Here is a 15,567-nt window from a genome sequence, read left to right on the forward strand (position 1 = left end):
AGGGTGGAATAAATTTAAACAGACCACTTTGGAAATCAAAGGAAATACAGCTGGAATAGGTGCAGATTCTGGAAGATCTAGAAAGGTTTCTGTGCAGGTTATCGTGTATAACTGCTAATTTACAAGTCAATACAAAGAGCTGAAAATTAGCATAATAGGTCCCCTTTAACAGCTGAAATGAAATGAGTTTTTTATTTTATTTTATTTTTTGTATTTTACTTTGGCTATATCAGATTTGAGTGACTGCATGAAAATAATATACAGTAGCATCTGTACTTATGAAAATCATCAGTGTGTGTGCTTGTAGTTGAGCCCAACTCTAATTGTGCCGACACGGTCTTGAAGTAGAATCCCACCCACACATTCCCAGACAGATCTGCTATTTGTCGCAGTGCACGTTTTGCACAAACTGGGTTGATGACACACACATGCACACAACCTCACACACAAACTTACTGTATATGCACAGAGGCTATATGGAGAAACAGTTTTTAAAGAACAACAAAATAATACATTTCCAGCTGGAGGTGCACATTTATGTTACAATACAACGTGAATAATGACACTGGCCAAAGAACTGACTATTATTATCTCCAAAGATCAATCCATCAATTTTCTATTAGAGTCACGACTGAGCTGAAGCTTCTCCCAGATCACTTCGGTTGAGAGCAGGGTATTCCTTGGACAGGTCGCCAGCCAATCACAGGGCACATAGAGGCAAATAACTATTCCCACTCACACTCATACCTATGGACAATGTCGAGCCTTCAATTAGCCCACCCACAGATGAGGAGAATGGTCAAACTCCACAATGAGATGCCCAAATGGAGATTCAAAACCTAAAAAACCTATAAAAATCAAAAAGAGCACATATAGACAAACAACCATTCACACTCACATTCATACCTATGGACAATTTGAAGTCGCCAATTAACCTAGCATGTTTTTGGAATGTGGGAGGAAACCGGATTACCCGGAGAAAACCCACGCATGAACGAGGAGAACATGCAAACTCCACACAGAGATGGCCAATGGTGGGATTGAACTTGGGTCTCCTAGCTGTGAGGTCTGTGCGCTAACCACTCGACCGCCGTGCACCCACCATGGTGATACAGCTTCTTTTAAAGACAGCTACCTTCACTGAATACGCATGTGACTTATAGGGACTTATAGTCCAGAAAATACATCTGGAACTCAATTGAAAGTAATTGTCTTCCTTGCTAATACTACAGTGTATTTCAATTAGCCTGCAGCTTCATACACATGCACACAACCTTTCCATATAATAGATTACTGTCTACTGGAGCACTGATCGCTCACTACATATCACCTTGTATCGTGATCTTCCTTTTCCTCTGTCTCTATATCTGTATTAAGCCACGACTGATTACTGGCATGCAAAATGAAATCAAGGGGATAATCCTAGTGATCATGTGACTTTTCTGAAAGTGTGTGGATGTAGAGATCAAGTGTAAACTGTCTGTAGAGATCACTTGGCTTAGAGGTCAAGCGAGTGACATATAGCCATGAGTGCCATGAGTAGGATACACTGAATATAAATATAAAGTGCTGTATGATATTCTAGCTTTCTGTTACAATGGCTTCTATTATACTAGTTTGTACAACGTCACACCAGAAGAGCGTCCATGATTTTTCTTTCTCCAGTAAAAAAATGCAACAAAATGGAGTGCAGTGAAGCATACTGGTGTATTCAAGAGTCCAAATGTTGGTAGGTCTCTTACACCCCCAAGAGGTTGACACCCCCCGCCTCCCATTACTTTGTCATACTTCATATTTGTTTGACGTACAAAATCACATAGTCGCTCTCCATGGTGCCAAATCATGTATGTGGCATGTGTATGTTGTAAAATGACATTGTATTTGTATGTATTTGGGTTCGGTCATTTGCCCTACCCCTGGCCTGGCTCAGATTTGTGTGGATAGTGGGCTTTGATGGTATGGAATACGGGTTTGAGGGTAATCTAGCTGGCTTTCACTACTGCTTCACTGGCCTCTCTGGTCCAGGTGAAAATGAACTGCTGTTTCAACAGCCCCACCAACAATTCATGTATGATCTCTCTTTTCAGTTAGCCTTGCAAGATGTTGCAGCTTTCACCAAGATGAGTCTCATAGTGGTGCCAAATATGATATTGGTGAGCATCGACACACCAAGTTTGCTATTCACCTGTGTAAATGAAAAGGAAGCAGTCTCCTTTTTGACCATGACATTTTGGTCACTGAGATGTGGAGCAAGTGAAAAGTTGGGTGGATAGCAAACAGCAGATGATTCATTGCTACCATATTTAGTCTGACGGATGTGTCGCGTTGTCAAAACGGACCCTTATTAGATCATTTAAGAATTGTATTTCAATAATTGTATGTTTTAAAATGAAACGTAGGTAAGTGGGAGGTAACTCTCCAATACATGAAGTTCAGCCTAAGCTGAGCAGTTCTGGGACACTGCTTTGGTCTCATCTTTGTCCGTTTACATATTTTATTACCAATGGCAAGGCAAAAAGCATATTTCATTGACAGAAGAGAGTCCCTAGGCTTTGGATTTTCCTTAGCACTATCAATAGCCATGATTGACAAAGGCTGGACTACACTGTAGTTTTTTTTACCAAGTAGAAGCATGCTGCCGAGGCACACTTCCTCTTCCCTTCTGTTGATACAAATGGGAAATATATACTGCTGTGTACCAAACCAAAGGTTCCCTACCGAAATATTACAAATGCATGTATACCCATAATTATTCAGAAGAAGTGCCAATCCTTATTAACTGATAAACATTCCAAATGAAGATACAATAACAGCATACTCTTCAGTGGAGTTAACTAAATCTGCTTGTGAAGTCTTGTTAGAATCACTACTCAGGTTGTTGGTGAGTCTATTTCTGGCATGCTATGCCAAGTGGGTGCCGCCACTCTGGTCACTCCATCTGTTTGGCCTGAGTCACTGATTTGGCACACTGTATGGTATGAATTAAATTATAATGATGAAACATGTGTTTTTATATATGTATGTGTGTGTCGTGCAGTATTTATGTGATACAGTTGTCTGGTTACAGATAACCTTACAGTCGCCTAATCTTCTTTCCCAGAGAACGACTCAACAGAAGCTTATTGATGTACAATGTCTGCTCCCAATACTCGCTACTTTTATCAAGTCCAAGAGTCTCAACAGTGTTCATATGCCTCTCTCTTTCTCTCTCACACGCACAACCTAATCTCTCAAGCTCTTATCTCCTCCCTCTCTCTAAAAATCAGTTTACTCATCTCTCCCCTTCGAACCCTTCCATTTACTTCGCCTTCTTGACCTTCATCTGCTCTTCCTCTATTTCAGTCAGCCTCTCCAGGCTACAGGATCAATATGGCACAGCATATTAAATGAGCTTCTGGATTCAATAATATGTTTTGTTTTGTCCATTGAAACACTAACAAAGTTATCTTACTGTCTATAAAAAGACAGTGGTGTCCAAAGTGAGGCCCGGGGGCCATTTTTGGCACACAGCACATTTTTTATTGGGAGATATGAGATATTTTATTAATGAGCTATATTATTAGATTACATTTCTAAGGTGTCAATTTTTGTAGCATAGATTTAGTTTGATTTGTAGCATAGAATTGTCTAAAAAGCAGTCTATTCAACCTCTTATTTTGAAAATATATCACATATAAATCATTTCAACAATCACTGGAGGGATTCATGGAACATAAAAACCATCCACTTACTGTAGCAAGTTCATCAAACTTCCCAAAAAGTTCATTGAGAAGTTTGACCAATTCCTGAGCAGTACACTGGGACGCCAAACTGGTGAACCCGACAATATCTGCAAATAAGATGCTGCAAAGACAGAGACAAAAAAGGTTCAAACAATCTTGTCGTAACATGAAATTTTATATTGCTTTGATGCATACAGAAAAAGCTGAATTAACGTCACAAAGGATGTTTTGCTTGTTGTTGACAGAAATGTACTAATGGACAATCAGTGAGTAGCAAACTTAATAAGTGAAAGCAGCATTTAGCGGTAGCCTGCTATCACTAAATAAATTACAGGTTTGAAATGAATGCTGCTGGCAAAATGGTGAGTGTGGCTGAGGAAGGTGATGAAAGCTACTTAGCCCTAATTTCATTTCCTTGGGGACGGGGCAGATGGCAACAAAACAAGATGTTATGGATCTCACTGACTAGGTTTGACTGTAGAAAGCTCTAAGAGGAGTAAAGAAAAAGAGAATTGACAACTTCAGTGCTTTTTTGGGATAAAATGATTTATGTCACAGATGTTTGATGTTGTTGTTTCTAACATGTTTCTAACAATGAGTGAATGAAGGTAATGCAACACAGTATCACATAAAAGTGTAACAGTAAACCAAAATCACGGTCACCGCCGAACACACCCGGTTGTGAAAGCGATCGTGTTCTCTGATTAATGCCAGATGTGATGTCACCTTTTTCGGCATGATTCACAGAGCCGACGAGTATGTGATCCAAATACTGGTTCAGGCCAATCTTTTGTACACTTGTAGTATCAAAGAAAAAGTCGTCCACCCAAGCACAGAGTCGATAATATTGGCTCAGTGATTGGACATTCATTCATTTTCTACCACTTATCCTCACGAGGGTCGCGGGGGTGCTGGAGCCTATCCCAGCTGTGTTCGGGCGAGGGGCGGGGTACACCCTGGACTGGTCGCCAGCCAATCACAGGGCACATATAGACAAACAACCATTCACACTCACATTCATACCTATGGACAATTTGGAGTCTGCAATTAACCTAGCATGTTTTTGGCATGTGGGAGGAAACCGGAGTACCCGGAGAAAACCCACGCATGCACAGGGAGAACATGCAAACTCCACACAGAGATGGCAGAGGGTGGAATTGAACCCAGGTCTTCTAGCCGTGAGGTCTGCGCATTTACCTAAAAAAGAAAGTGCTGATTTGTCTACTCCAATAAGTAGTTATCCGTGTCTTTTTAATGTGGTTTCAACTCAAACTCAAACCTGCATGACATTGATCATGATGAAATAAGTAAATAAGTAAATAAGTAACGGATGCATGAATAAAACCCATGAATAATGAGTTTTGGTGTGTAACTTTCGGAACTTTCTGGTTGTGTCAGGGTTGCAATCTATTACGATTCTGATTATGATTGTATAAAGTGAGACCTGGCAGGAACATCTCTTACTCATTGAAGTTTTGTTTAACCGCCTGTGAGTGAGTGAAGGCACATTGACTATTAATTTAGCAACATTTACCAAAGCTACAATTACTGATCTTGATAAGGTGTTGATGTGTGGGTGGTAGGGGGGTCTGGCCCGGCTAGACTAACAGTCATTAATGAGTACCTTGTTGGAAAGAACTTTTACGTCTTGTTGGTTACTATTGTTTGCACAAACCTTACCTTTCAACTGTAGTGGCACCTTTAATTAACGTCTACAATTGGACCAGACCTTTATTCCCCATGATGATTAATTTTTTTTTTTCTTCAGGGGGGTGAATTTTTACTAGATTGGCAATGGATCGAATGTTTATCGTATTTGATGCTTGTGGCTAAATTTTTGAGTTTGTGGGTTGAGTGTACATGGACACTTTGACATGTACTCAGTGTTCTTTTTAGGGAGTGGGTGTGCGTGCCGCCAGGGTTGCTTGGCTGCTCTCTCCGTCTTTCGCTCTTTTTTTCTCTCTCTCTCTCCAGGATACTGCAGAACCTAGAGTGGAGGGACTACCCTAGGCCTACTACACTCAATGGAAACTGATGCAGACATGGAGTTGGACTTGCAGTTTGAGTTCTTGTTGAGGATTTGGCGTAACAGGCTGGTTGCTAATAAATAATAAATACATAATAAATGTGCGGCATTGTATGGCAAGTCCAGATTCCTTGTTTTGTACTTGTCGCTCCCTTAGAGCCAGGTCATAAGAATTTACAGTCGTAATTTTAGCAAGTGGTTTTGACCTATGGCTTATTGCATTATTTGATATTTGGCAGACATTAGACTGAAAATATTGTTTGTGGTTCTGAGTTGCCATGCTTGTTGTGGCAGCACAGACTAGTTGTTTGTGAGCCTGATGAATGAAAAGCTGAGATCATGACCGCAACTCGACAGAAAACGGGGCCACATCAGGAAGATGACATGCCCTATGCATGTGTTTCCATTGTGTAGCAAGTCCCATGAGATAGAACCTTATCTGGATGGTGATGTTTGGACCAGGAAAGCAAGTAGTAGCAAGAGCAGAGATGCTCCTGAACTGTAAAGGAGTGGGAGCTAAGCAGACAGGCAGAGTGAAAAAAAAAGATACAGACATGGTGGAAAGGCTTGCCTCTTGATAGGAGTGCTGTTGACATTCTACCTGGCCTACACTCCCACATCCACTAATGCTGAAGCAGCTCACTTATTCTCTTTAGAGCTTTGTAGCAATGTAATCAGCTCAAAGTCAGGCCAGACTCTCACACGCTAATATGATCTTCATTGCAGCTTGAACGTGTCTGCTGAAAATGCTGATGAAATTCATACGCCAGGGACTACCACAAATATGTTGTTATAGCTATTCTTTCTTTTTTCAATTAACAAGCGAGAACAAAACAATCCTCAAATGGCATAAAACTTGGATGAATCGATAAACTTCCAGTCATTTTTTTGGGCTAATTGCTTTTTTATTTTATATCCGTGAAGTGATGGATGAGCCATACATTATTCGTCTATTGTATTACAGACCTGTTATATTATTCATTCAAACTTTGGTAAATGTTTTCAGCATTATTGTTCTCAGGGAAAAACATCCCCAAGCTATTGTTTGCCATTTGTATTTGTTTGTATTTGATTGCACAGTTAAACCAAATATAAGTAGTAAGAAGTAAACTGATTTGACCCTAAAAAAAACATGTAAAGTATCATAAGTGAAATGTATTTGGAACATGCATACGGGTTACACTGGAATAGAATCCATTAGAATTCACAATTGAGTTCAATTCACATTCCAAAAACATGTTAGGTTGGCAACTCCAAATTGTCCATAGGTATGAATGTGAGTGTGAATGGTTGTTTGTCTACATGTGCCCTGTGATTGGCTGGCGACCAGTCCAGGGTGTAGATAGGCTCCAGCACCCCCGCAACCCTCGTGAGGATAAGCAGTAGAAAATGAATGAAAAGGAATTGGAAGGAGAGCTTATTTAATTACACCCCCACCTTAGTTTCATATCAATTGCTAATACATTTGTTCACCTCCTGTTTTCAACATATACTGTATCCTTTACCAAATCTGAAATAATGCAACAAAATGATCAGGACCACTTGTCCACCCTGTATATATATATATATATATATATATATATATATATATATATATATTTAAAAATATTTGTTGTTGTCTGGATCCACTTCCAGGTCTTCCTGTCCTGCAGTCTTTGATGTTGTGTCACGAGCGTGGAATGCAGATACATCGGAAGTGACATTGGGGTTCAGAGTTGTCTTTTATCTTAGCAAGGGTTAAGGCTGTAACATTAGCCTGTGTTAGTGATTGTTGTGCCTGTTGTGTGACTTTTGATGGTGGTAACTGTCCATCACTGCGTCCTATTTTGGCCTTTTTGAGTGCACTGCATTCGGCCAGCATTACTGAATCTGAAGGCCCTGGGCAGATTAGATCGACACGGGAACACAAAGAAGCTTAAATGTTATTGGCCAAAAACATGTTACATATACGTAGAGGAATCAGGCCCACCACTAATTAAGTCTACTTCATTGCTTTATCTCAATTGCTTTTCTATTCTTGACCTTGATGCCTTCGCAGGTGACATCTTGATGAAAACACACCAGGTTCCCTCTCTGTACACCTTATGGTCCACAGTTGTCATGACACCGCCATACCTGACATTGTCATGACGTTGGATGTAGATCTTGTGAAAGATCCTCTCGGGCGGCTTCAGAAAGTCCTCCTTCATCTCCATGGCAACATTCCTGGGCAGTAGACTCATCAGCAGACGCTCCTGAAAAGGGAAAGGGTTATAAATATCAACAACTCTTCTCTGTTAGAACATTTGTTGAGCAACATCGACAACAATCATTATTTTTGTATGAAATGCAGTGAAAGAAATGGGAAAAGAAACTCAAACATTCCCTTATTTTTCCATAACAATTCAATAAAAGGTAGGTAAAACCCAAAATACAGTAGTCAAACCATTTGAAGAACACTGAGGAGTGAATATCGTCATGATTTAATTATAACTTATATTATTTTTATATGTGTAGCGGGTAATTATGTGGCTTCATTATGTTAGGTGTACAGTCTGAGTAAATCAATAATGACTAATTCAAGGATAAAACAAACAAACCACTGTCACCTGAGCCACCACAATAAAGTTTTGTCATTGCAGATACCTAAGCTATGAATATATAATCATGATGAACACATCCGCATTAAGGGCAGAATTACACGTTAAACCCCATGTGTATCTGTATTTGTTCAATGCCAAGTTTAATAAATTAATCAGCCAATCCATTCAGAAACCACTTCAGCATGTTTATACTTAACATCAGTATTTTTGGCATGAACTGTCCCAACTGCCCCCATTATCTTGCTTCCGGTTAAGTCTTACATTGCAATTCAAAGCAAGTTGACTATTAGCTTGTGTTTCTTGTGCCAACCGTGTTCTTTCTCACTAAGCTTCTTGTTGACGGTCTTTTTGTCCCTTCCAGTCATGTGCAGGTCTACAATATTGTTCATATCACAGCTCTTTGGTCTTGCCCGTGGTTGTGCAAAGGTTTGAATGGAAGATACTGTTTCTGTCTTTTATGCACATTATGAGCCGAGATCATTAGTACTTTCATAAATGGACAGGACTAATTTGTGTGCTTAATGGGCATGCACATTAGAGGTCTGTCATGGTCAGAATACTTGCTGGTTGATAGAGAATGAAATAATTATTTCACTCAATCAAATACAGATTTTCTGGATGCTTTTACATTCTATCTTTCTGTTTTGTTTAGTTATTTTCTAACATTTTATAATTTTTTTGTTGATAAGTTATCTATTTTTGCCTCAGTATGAATTTCTATGTAGCTCTCTAATACAGTGGAACCTTTGTTAGCACGTTTTCGGTTGATGTACAACATTTACAGCAGAACAAAATGTTGCCAATTTTTTCTCTTTAGCATTCAGGAAAAAAGGAAGCACCATCTATGATGTCATCAGCAGTTGACTCTGTAGTTTTCTTTCCTAATTTGCACAGTTACACCACAAGTCTCTGCTTCTCTTTTGAGCATCGCTGTAAATAAACCTAAAACTCCAAAATGGAGCCAAAGAAAGATGCAAGTGGCATCGTTTTGATAAAGAAGGTGAGAAACATTATTGAAATAAACAAATAATTCACAGCAAAACACAAAGGGGGCGTCTGAGTGGAGCTCACTGCCACATTGCCACATCTTTGTCAACAATCGCATCTTCTATCAAGGTCAAAGTGAGGTTAAATGCTAATTTATCCCTTTCATCATATGTGTATATATGTTTGCATATCTGTATAAATGTTTTCTGCATGTAAAAATATAATTGCAATATAATTAATCCCTGTGTCCATCATTACCCTAGTATCAGTCTCTGTGAGTTTGTGTGTGTGTGTGGGGGGGGGGGGGGTGAACACCTTTTTGTTGGACTGAGGCACGCTTCCATAGTGACGACAAAAAATCATGTCGGCCACAGCGTTTGAATGTCAAGACATTTATCTCCATGACAACTAAACTTAGTCCACCGATGGGATTGCATTTTTTTTCGTACATTGGCCTTAGAACAATGTTCCAAAAAGCTTAACATGACATGTGAACTACAGTGCTTTGTGAGGTCAACTAACCAGACAGTTGTAGAACACATGTTCATAAATCAATCCATCTTTAGCTCAAGTCAAAACCCCAAACAACCACAGTGATAAAAAAAAACGCCTGTTTGATGGATGGAATTCAAATCCACAACTGTTTGTGTGCCCAGTTGCACACTTGTTGTTGATAGATCCCAATCAAGTTGTGTGTGCTTTTCTTTCACCCAGATAAACTGTGACCTTTACTGAAGTATGGAGGCCATGAAAGCAATCTGCTTGTGTAATTACCTGTCAGACGAGAACCTGTTCCTGCTCGGGAAAACACAGCATATCAACAAGTCATCTAAAAAGCACAGGTGCTAAGTGTGTGTGACAATGTTGTGGTTTATATATTGTTGCATGCGCGACATTGATGAATTATTTTACAGTTGAACATTTGGTGTGGGTGTTTTTTTTGTGTGTAGAGATCTGTTAGAGTCACCTGACTGTTCCTAAGTTACTTTAGATGGTACATATACATAGGTGAGCAAGGTGTGGAATTTGCAACACAAGTGCAGTAATTATTCTTTCCTAAAATAGCTGCTGTCATAGTTACTGCCTTCTTGTGGGAATGTTGTCAGAATGCATTTTCACCTGAAACCTGTAATGAGCTGTAAAGATTTAATTAAAACACACACACACACGAGACAATGCTTTGGAAGCATGGCACCAGCTTGCACCTCACCTGTTTTTCGTTCTCATCCTCCAGTCTCAGTCTCTCCTCGATGCAGTTGCGAGCCTGGAGAAAGACTTTCCTCTGGGTGCGCTCGGTGAGAATCCTCACAAACACCCCCGACAAGTTGACACTGGTGAACAGCACTGCATTGGCTACCAGCTAAACACAAACAAGAGCAAACACTGTAGACAAAGGTGGATAGATAGGCATTTGCACGTGCAATTTCAGGAAAAGGAGTACAATATTGAAGTCAATTGTTTTCCAATAATTCACTCATGTACTCCATAGAGTTCATTATTGGACTCCAAGGTGCCGGTGACAAGTCATTTTATCTTTACCTTTCTGTGTGAATCTGAATATCATGTGTCTGAATGTGTGTTTGCGTAGGCTACACAATGGCACACATCAAGAGCAGTCATGGTGTGACATGGAGAACAATAGGTTTTCAGTGAAGAGGCTAGCAGACAGTGTTTTAATGATTAATGGTCTAAGTAATGACAAAAACAATGCTGGTATACACCAAGATGTGGCATTTGTTGTCTCTTCTCCTCAGTAAAACACCACCTGTGTTATACGATGCTCTATGAGTCCCATTAGGGACCATTTATTCAGATTCCACGGATGAAAAGTGGCCTCTGATTCCATTTGCAGAGGTGTAAATGAAGTAGACATAAAATCTCTTCATTTTCACTGATGGCCTTCGAGACAATTAAAAGCCCCTTTTTTCCTGGTGATATCAGTTTATGAGTTAATTATCATCTTATGCACAAATGTTGGATATTTGGATCTTGGATTCTTGAGGTTTGTTGAAGATTTATTCTGCACCAAAAGGCTTCCATTTATTATTCCTATTCCTATTCCTAATCCTATTCCTATTCCTATCCCTATGGATTTCTCACAAATTCCCCAACTGTTTCAAAACCATTCCAACATCAGATATTAGTTTGAAAAATTCTACAAAATTTCCACATTTTACAGAATTCCACAATTTCCAAGACAGCATTAGTTTTTTTGTGCAGTATTTCTCACATTTCTCAAACCACTCCAACACCAAAGCATACAGCTTATTCAAAACATTCGGGATATCTGTTTCAGAAATTCCTGGTTTTCCCAGAGTTCTACATTTTACAAAGAGCAAATCCCCTTTAATACTCACTACTTTTCTACATTTCTCAACAGATTTAAACCACCCCAATATCAAAACAGAGCCCTATAGATATGAAATAACACCCCTATAGTCACATTTACACCTGATATATGGATGACAAGGAGGACAGGAAGCAACAGTGGGGGTTTAGGGTTGATTTTTACCTTGGAGCAGATAATGTAACATTACTGATTCTCAGCCGCACGGTGGACGATCGGTTAGCATGTTAGCCACAGTCAGGTGATTGAGAAGACCTGGGTTTGAATCTTCACTTGGACATATCTGAGTGGAGTTTGCATGCTCTCCCCTTATCTAAATGGGTTTTCTCTGGGTACTCCAAAACATTTAAAAAAACATTAATTTGGAGTCACCAATTAAGCTAACATGCATGTTTTTGGAATGTGTGAGGAAACCCGAGTACGCGGAGAAAACATACATGGGGAGAACATGCAAACTCCATGCAGAGATGTTTATCTTATTTTCATATGTTAATGTTTATATTGTGCTGCTGCCACTTGGCCAGGTCACTGCCACATTTTTAATCTCAATTAATTTGAACCTGGTTAAATAAAGGTAATAATAATAATAATAATAATAATAATAATAATAATAATAATAATAATAATAATAATAATAATAATAATAATAATAATAATAATAATACAGAAATGCATCCTTTTGAATCAAGCTCTATATACCGTATACTTTGAAAAGGCTGCAATCAACCATGATATATCCATACTGGTGTTTGTTTGATGAAACTTTAAGCAGACTTGCTGTGGAAAAATGTGCGTATTGCATATTTTACTGTTCATTTGGCCATGACTGTCTTGAAATAAACAATCAGACAGCCTTTCTATTAAACTGACCTGGCGAAATAATGTTTTATTTAAAAATGTAGTTTAGATAAAGTGGACATTACCCACATCCTTGATTCCAATGATGTGGATGCAAATTGAGTTGTGCATGTGGAATGAGGCTGAGCAGGGTTCATCCCTGCTTGTTTCAGCACAGCGAGCTGGACAGCTCATCAGCCACATTATTGCATGCATTTATTCATAATTGGACTTCCCACTAATCTGCAATGTCTGCAAAGTCTGCATGTCTCCAGCTCAACATTGCTTCACATACGTCACGGGTGGGAGCCTCAAGGTTCAAATGTGCCTCATTTGTCAGCAGTGCGAGGAAATGCACCAGCCACTCTTGTGAATGGATGCAAAATGTGGGTGGTAGAAAGGTGCGTGGGCCACAGGTGCAGCACCTACCGGTCTCCACAGCTCCTGTGTTCTCCTGGTGACCGACGTGGAGATGACAATAAAATGAGATGTAGCCAACATGACGCCAAAGATCACAGCCAGCAGAGTCCGCACTGGCAGCAGCATGTAAGCCACCAGGGTGACCAGCATGAGCTGCCACACGCCATGCTCCGCTGCGGAGGCGCTCACCGTCTCCGACGTGCCCAGGGCCAACGGAAACGGGCAGCAGAGCAGCGCGAAGGTGAAGCTGAAGAGCAAGGCGAGCTTGGCTATTTGCTGCAGCTGCGTCACTTGTAGGTATTTGACATTGGTGACGATAAAAAGCGACAGGAAAACCACGCAATGCACGGGGTTGGATCCCTTGGAGAGGGTGAGACGCGGGTTGGCGAGCAGCTCCACCAGGGACAGCGACGACGCGGCGATAATGAGCACCGCCAGCGCCTTGAGGGTAGCTGTCTGCTCCAGCTTCAGGTTGTAGTTCTGGAAGAGAGCCTCCAGCTCCTGGCTGTTGAACTCGTCCTCACACACTATGGCGTCCAGGGGTGCACCGGCTGGGCAGTGACCCTTTCTCCGCCGAGTCTTCACTCTTTGGAAAGGCATCTCCTCCATGATGGGTCCATTCATGAAGCGGGGATGGCGCACCGCACTTCAACTTTCTGGATGCACTCCTTGCTCGGACTCGCTTCCCGCTCCATGACTCCGAAAGTGAAAACTGAGCCCTCCGCCTCCCCCCAGGCGCACCATGCGCACCCTATCCACAGGTTGACGATTGTTGGTGTGTCATCAGAAAAGTGAACATCATGTCTATCTCTCTCGCCGCCTTCGTGCGTGTCCCTCTCCCTCTCCTTGCTTGCAAAGGAGTTGGACCACCTGCGGGTCTTCGGGCAGGGTTACGGGAGATTCAGTGTGATGTAACAACACTGCTTTCCGTATGGTGACAATTCAAACCAACAGTCATAATCGCAAACAATAAGATTTTCTCCAAGAGGCACAACTTTCCATGACAAAACAGTGTGTGCAAATACAGCGTCTAGCGGTGTGAAGGTGTTTTGGTGATTTCCCCTCAGCGTCTGCAGTCACAGCAGATGTAGTTCCCAGCTAAAAATAGATCAGCTGCACCAATGCTCAGGCATGACAAGAATTTGCTCTTTTCTGCGTTAATAAACAGAGCTGCGTATTTTAAGGTATACTAAAAAGCCCTAAAAATAGCTTCCGATGACGTACATCTTGGAAATTAATCCTTGTTATGGTTTAGTGCATGCTTTGCCCACATTTGCATATATTACCCTTGTATTGTGCACATCATTTGCCTTTCAGTGTTTCACTGGTACATTATTTAATGTGATGTTTTAATTTTATGTGTTGGATTTTGTTTTGGAAAAAGACATTCTTATTTGTGTAAGTGTTAAATACATGTATACGTGACATTAATCTGAAAAAAACAAAAAACTAACCAAATTGATTCATCCCAGGGCGGCACGGCGGTCTAGTGGTTAGCGTGCAGACCTCACAGCTAGGAGACCGGGGTTCAATTCCACCCTCAGCCATCTCTGTGTGGAGTTTGCATGTTCTCCCCATGCATGCGTGGGTTTTCTCCGGGTACTGCACATTCCAAAAACATGCTAGGTTAATTGGTGACTCCAAATTGTCCATAGGTATGAATGTGAGTGTGAATGGTTGTTTGTCTATATGTGCCCTGTGATTGGCTGGCGACCAGTCCAGGGTGTACCCCGCCTCTTGCCCGAAGACAGCTGGGATAGGCTCCAGCAGCCCCGCGACCCTCGTGAGGAAAAAAGCGGTAGAAAATGAATGAATGAATGATTTATCCCATAAAAATGTCATTAATGCAATAATCTAATTAATATGTTGTATTATAGTCATTCAAAATATTAACCAATTATTAATATTAAACCAAAATTAATGTGTTTTTATGTGGACAGCAATTGTTTTAGAACAGTATCTGATACCACAGCAGTGAAGAAATGTTTTGTTGACATAGTAGTCCAATACATGGTCCAGTATTCATGATAATAAATTATTGTATGAGAACCACAAAGGTCAAATAAAGCCTCTTTATCTTGCAGGTTGCATGAACAAAACAGGCATTTGAATTACATAAACTCAGCTTCTTAAAACTAACCAATGACCTTGCTTTTGTTTCACACGGGCCTTATATTAAGATATCTCAGAAGGTTAATGGACTGGCTCATCAATGAAGAAGTCAATGTGAAGCACTTTGGAAGCTCCAAGCAAAAATTCAGCATGCTCACAGCCAATTGCTTCATGGTCAATATCTACTACCGTCCAATGTGGCCTGAATCAATAGACTGTTGTGTCCAGATCACGGCACTAAAAGGGAACACGATCAAACTGCCATAATTTGGTCTACTAGATTAGCGGATGATGAGGTGGACTTTCATGTGAAAGACACAAATGCATCTGCTTTTGTATCATGCACTTACTACATAAAGGACATGGCAACAATACATCTATACCACGTTGAAGTGTGTGGGGATCCCTATAGGTCATTCAATAAAAACCCATCCATTCATCAATCTTCTATGCCACTTATGCTCACTACAGTCATGGGCGAATGCTGGAGCCTATCCCAGTTGACTTGAGGTAAAAGGCCGGGTACACCCTGGA

At 40.6% G+C, this 15,567-nt stretch overlaps 1 protein-coding gene across 3 annotated transcripts in view; it reads right to left on the reverse strand.

Moving 5' to 3' along the window:
- Positions 1–13,991, reverse strand: part of adcy1a (adenylate cyclase 1a) — a 34,388-nt gene extending 20,397 nt beyond the window's left edge. The window contains exons 1-4 of one of the 3 annotated variants that reach the window (XR_009129882.1): positions 12,931–13,991; positions 10,528–10,677; positions 7,864–7,982; positions 3,732–3,843 (exon numbers count right to left, since the gene is read on the reverse strand). Coding sequence is in view for 2 of the 3 variants with exons in the window: in XM_058073585.1 (XP_057929568.1) it covers positions 3,732–3,843; positions 7,864–7,982; positions 10,528–10,677; positions 12,931–13,545 (996 nt within the window). In the remaining variant the exon portion in view is untranslated. The remainder of the gene's footprint in view (positions 1–3,731; positions 3,844–7,863; positions 7,983–10,527; positions 10,678–12,930) is intronic. The other 2 variants (XM_058073585.1, XM_058073586.1) reach the window with 2 other exon arrangements.
- Positions 13,992–15,567: the final 1,576 nt, after the last annotated feature.

This window comes from Doryrhamphus excisus, chromosome 5 (genome assembly GCF_030265055.1).
Source record: "Doryrhamphus excisus isolate RoL2022-K1 chromosome 5, RoL_Dexc_1.0, whole genome shotgun sequence".
In the NCBI taxonomy this organism is placed as follows: domain Eukaryota; kingdom Metazoa; phylum Chordata; class Actinopteri; order Syngnathiformes; family Syngnathidae; genus Doryrhamphus; species Doryrhamphus excisus.